This window comes from Etheostoma spectabile, chromosome 9, assembly GCF_008692095.1.
Source record: "Etheostoma spectabile isolate EspeVRDwgs_2016 chromosome 9, UIUC_Espe_1.0, whole genome shotgun sequence".
NCBI lineage: Eukaryota > Metazoa > Chordata > Actinopteri > Perciformes > Percidae > Etheostoma > Etheostoma spectabile.
Window position 1 is genome coordinate 3,263,345 of NC_045741.1, and position 5,274 is coordinate 3,268,618.

The 5,274-nt window shown below is 42.1% G+C and overlaps 1 protein-coding gene across 1 annotated transcript in view; it reads left to right on the forward strand.

The window, feature by feature from the left end:
• The window catches only part of hook1 (hook microtubule-tethering protein 1), a gene marked incomplete at its 3' end in the record, with an annotated part of 12,651 nt that extends 7,377 nt beyond the window's left edge, over positions 1–5,274 (forward strand). The window contains 12 exon segments of the mRNA XM_032525351.1: positions 412–613; positions 736–846; positions 967–1,054; positions 1,363–1,429; positions 1,524–1,664; positions 1,822–1,909; positions 2,198–2,229; positions 2,326–2,408; positions 2,517–2,617; positions 2,746–2,847; positions 2,943–3,011; positions 4,607–5,274. Of these exon segments, the coding sequence (XP_032381242.1) occupies positions 412–613; positions 736–846; positions 967–1,054; positions 1,363–1,429; positions 1,524–1,664; positions 1,822–1,909; positions 2,198–2,229; positions 2,326–2,408; positions 2,517–2,617; positions 2,746–2,847; positions 2,943–3,011; positions 4,607–4,765 (1,243 nt within the window).

Consider the following 5,274-nt stretch of genomic DNA (forward strand, 5'->3'; position numbering starts at 1 on the left):
CAAGGTTGAGTAGGTCTGACAAAGTATTTTTTTTTTAAACAATGTCATGAACTGCTACTTTCTTACGCCAAGGAGCAGCAAACAGCCAGACATCATTGTTGCCACAGAATGAGAAATAGCCAGTTAGTCCTGAGCCACTTAGGTGCAGAGGTAAGGTCAGCTTATGATTTCAGGGTGTGCTAGTGAGTAAAATGATCTCATGTTATGTTTGGCTGGAACAAAAATCTGCACATAACTTGCTCTCCACTGGCCTTGAGAGAGTAGGTGATCTTGCATGAGCACAAAAAGACAGCAGGATAAGTGGAGGCGACGGATTAGACCCTAAATTCTTCCTGTTGGAGTCCTGGTTATTCATTGAAAGCTTTTTCAATTGATATTTTTGTGCATTTATTTTGTCTTTATATCTTGTAGGAATTGCTCAGATCGGGTGGTGATGCTGGAGGCCTCAGTGGATACATACAAACGTAAACTGGAAAATCTAGGGGATCTGAAGAGGCAGATGAAGCTGCTGGAAGAGAACAACATGACCTACATGCACAACACTGTCAGCTTGGAGGAAGAACTGCGCAAGGCCAACGCTGCCCGCACACAGCTTGAGACATACAAGAGACAGGTACATTCTACGCAACGCATGGTTGGATAGTAAAGGGGTTGTTCATATGTTAGTAATCCACATGGTGCAGTGCAACATCTTTTTTAATTTGTTTGTATACGTTTTCTCATCCTGTCTGTCAGGTCCAGGAGCTACACAGGAAGTTGTCTGAGGAGTCGCGGCGAGCAGACAACTTGGCCTATGAGATGACCAAATTAGAGGAAAAGCACGAAACTTTGATGAAGGAGAAAGAAGTGAGGCAGCTTTTAAAATGTGTTAGGAAAAATTGTCCCTAGGATTATTATTTTTCTCTCCTGCCATGGTTACATCCTTTCCTAACATGGATTGTTTTAACATACCTTCCCCTCTATTAGAGGACCATCATCGAGAGAGATTCTCTGAAGGAGATCAATGAGGAGCTGCGATGCACTCAGGCTCAACAGCACCAGCTTTCCCAAGCAGGTATTGGTCTGATAGTCAAATCTGACGGTAATGTTTATATGACTAGCTTATGATATTGTGGTGTGCTAGTGAGTAAAATTATCTCATGTTATGTTTATTTGGGACTAAAATCTGCATATAAATTTCTCTCTGCTGGTCTTAGAGAGTAGGTGATCTTACATAAGATCAATCAAAAAGCAGCAGAACAAAAAATCAACAAATCTCTAAAAAATAAATGGTTAAATTGTAACTTCTTTTTATCTGTGCTGCTTTGCCACTTGTCACGTTGCTATTCTAAAGTGCACATGCTTTTTTTTCTTTTCATGTAGGCATTCTTCCTTCTGCCAGCCCTAGCCATGATAACCTGGCAGCTGAGTTAATACCCATTGAGTACAGGTAATAGACACCACTTCTGACAGTGTAGAAGTTGTTCCCTTTCTGCTCCAGTGTGGTGTGTGAACACTGACTTTGTATGTGCGTGATTGGTCAGAGAAAGGTTCATCAGGCTGCAGCATGAGAACAAGATGCTGAGGGTGCAGCAGGAGGATTGTGAGAGGGAGAAGATCGCCACACTGCAGGCCCAGCTGGAGGAAGCACATAAGACACGCAGTGAACTGGACACCGAGAACAGGTTAACCAAGTTAATCTGTCTTTGTAAATCAGCAACAGGTTGACGTGATATTTTAGATTTTTCTCCGTAGTCATTGGCTGCTTTGCTGTTTTTAGCTCTGTAATGCTGTGTGTGTGCGGAAGTGTATTCTGTCAAAATGTGTCCTTTGGTTCTGCAGATTGAGTCGAGAGCGGATCAGTGAGCTGCAGCAGCAGGTGGAGGACCTTCAGAAAGCTCTGCAGAGCCAGGCAGCCAAACCTGATGATGTGAGTGCGCCAGGAGCGCTGGCAGCCACACAGACAAAATGGCCCTCAGAGTTAATCTTATTAAGCTGTTTAGACTTTGCACTGGCATGGCATTATGGAAGGCGATCACATCAGATTATGTTTTCACTTTTCAGTCGAAATTGTTAAACTGATTTAAGGGTTATTTTTTTTTTAAATGTGTTTATTTTGCATTGCACAATTAATTGATTTTAACATAACCTAATAACATAACTTTCAACGTAACCTTTGTACTGTATTTATGAAAGCTTTAAAATGTCTTCTTCACAGTCAAACCTGAAGCGGAAACTCGACGCACACATGTAAGTGTGAATTATGTGTAAGTTCCTGTATAAAAGTCAAGAGTTGTACAATAAAATGTCCAGTAGAGGGAGGTAAAGAAACATTTGTTTCCTCAGGGTCCAGCTGAACGAGGCTCAGGACGAAATCATGAAGAAGAAAGAGCTGCTGGAGGACCTTCAGCCTGACAACACGCAAACTTGTAAGTCTGATTTTCCCCAATATGACACCATTACTGCAACGCTGCATCAACACACGGCAGCACAATATGACTGAAGTGAAACCTCCTGACTTCTTGATTGGCTCCAAGCCTTAAAGCTGGATGAGTTGATGGCTGCTCTGAAGAAGAAGGATGACGACATGAAGGCCATGGAAGAAAGGTACAAAATGTACCTGGAGAAAGCTCGCAACGTAAGTGCTAAAATAACATAATTTCTCTCCTTTGTTTTTTTACTCTAGTTATGTTATTCCTTAAAACACAAGGTTAAGTCCAGTAGTTTGATCTGACTTCAGAGCTGCCCTTCCTTTTGTGCTTGTAGGTTATCCGAGCGCTGGATCCAAAGCTAAATCCAGCCACTGCTGAGATCCAGGCTCTGAAGAACCAGTTAGCAGATCGGGACAAGCAGTTTCTCATCCTGGAAGTAAATCTGCTTTTTGACTCGGTCACAGTGAAGTATTTTTTAAAAAAGGACTGGTTTTCAAACGTAACTCATGCTTGTTTGATTTGCCTCTGTAGCGTCAATGTGAGCAGGCCAAACTGAGAGAGTATGAGGAGAAGCTAATCGTCACGGCGTGGTATAACAAGGTAAAACGGGATCAAACTATTTGATATACAATTGTGTTCAAAATAATAGCAAACCAACATCACTAACCTTAGAAATACATTTTTTTTTGGTAGAAGTGATATTTCTACATGGCAAATAATAAAAATAAAGTGTTGTTGTGTCATAGAAAACCAACAGACCCAACGGTCATGACATGCATGCTGGTAATTCTGTGTAATTGAATCTGTGATTATGGCCCATATTTAAGGAAGGAAGGAAGCAAATGTTGTGCATGCTGGTTATAATGCATTTCACACTGAAATACTCATTACAATGGGTCGTTCCAGACATTGCTCTGAGGAACAGCGGACTTTGATTAAAAAGTTGATTGGAGAGAGGAAAACACATAATAATGTGCAGAAAGTTATAGGCTGTTCAGCCAAAATGATTTCAAATGCCTTGAAATGGCATCCAAAGCCTGAACGACGTGGGGGAAAAATGTCAACTACCATTTGAATGGATGGAAGAATAGCCAAAATGGCAAAGGCTCAACCAATAATCAGCTCCAGGAAAGTCAAAGAAGACTTAAAGTTACCTCTGAGTACTGTTAGGATCAGAAGAAAGCTATGTGAAGCAAAGCTATCAGCTAGAAACCCCCTCAAGGTCCCATTGCTGGAAAAACGATGTGCTGAATAGGTTGAAATTTGCCAAAGGACACAATGACTGGCCTGAGGAGAAATAGTGCAACATTCTGTGGACTGATGAGAGCAAAATAGTTCTTTTTGGGTCTAGGGGCCGCGGACAGTTTGTCCAACGACTACCATGCACTGAATTCAAGCCACAGTGCATGGTGGTGCAAAAATCAATCAAATGGGGATGTTTCTCATGGGGTTGGGCCTATGCTAGGCGCATGCCAAGGATCATGGAGCAGTTTCATTACATCAGAATACTTGAAGAGGTCATGTCGCCTTATGCTGAAGAGGAAATGCCTTTTGGTCTTTCAACAACACAATGGCCCAAAACACAGCAGTAAGCGGGGAAAGTCTTGGTTCCAGATGAACGAGATCGATGTTATGGAGTGGCCAGCCCAATCCCCGGACCTCAATCTCATAGAAAACTTGAGGGGTGACATCCAAAATGCTGTTTCTGAGGCAGTAAGTCAGAGGAACTGTGGAATGTAGTTCAATCGCCCTGGGCCGGAATACCTGCTCACAGGTCCCAGAAGTTGGTCAACTCCATGCAACACAGATGTGAAGCAGTTCTCAGAAATAATGGTCATGCAACTAAATATTAGTGCAGTGATTCAAAGTAAAGTAAACCCTTTTTCAGTTTATACAGTAAATGTTTGAGTTTGTAAAGAAAAATGCAAATACTGCTCTTTTATTAAAAGCCTAATATTCCTTTTTCTTCGCTTTCTGTAAAGGTAGAACACAACCTTGATCAATTTGTCATATTTTGATTTGGAATTGAATGTGCAATGTTGCCAATGCATTTATATTATGGAATTAAAAGCTATTCTACGGATTTTGAGCTTGATTCACTTTTTAAACACACGGCTATTATTCTGAACACAACTGTATATTCTGCCTTTTTATGATGTTATTGACCCTTCAAATGTGTCTTTCTTTGCCCTCAGAGTCTAAACTTTCAGAAGCTGGCGATTGAATCCCGTCTTGGTGGCTGCACCTCCTCCGTGCTGTCCCCCAGCCAGTCCTTCTTGTCCCAGCAGCGGCAAGTCTCAAATGCCCCACGTCGGGCGCTTTCCATCAGCATGCCTGCCACTACCTCCAAGTAGACCTTGTCATAGAGCCAAATGTCTCTCCTTTATTCCGTTAAGGGATTCATTCTCCCCTCACTCCCACCCGTGAGCACTCAAGTGACCTTAAACACATCTGCTCTCGGTGGTTGGGAAGGGGTCACGGATGAGCTCATTGGGATCGATGAGCTCTAACTCATCAAACACAACCGTACAGGTCACCCACCTAAAACTATAGCATTCTGTCCCACAATCCACCGGCTACAGGCTGACCTTTTTATACAACAGGAACCTACAACCTGTTTTCAGCTCACTAGCTAAAGTAGGGCACACTGTCCCAACCCGTAGACTTAGGAGCATATTTCCTAACTGCCCTGTGGGTTTGCTTGGCGAACAGGAAACTCAGCTAAATACTTGCTACAATCAATTTAGCTTTCAGTCTCCTGTCTTGCTATGTACTTGAACAGTTCATGTGATAAATGTAAATGCTTAATTCCTTTATTCAGAATTGTAGCCCGTAATATACATGAATGTGATTTTTTTTTTTT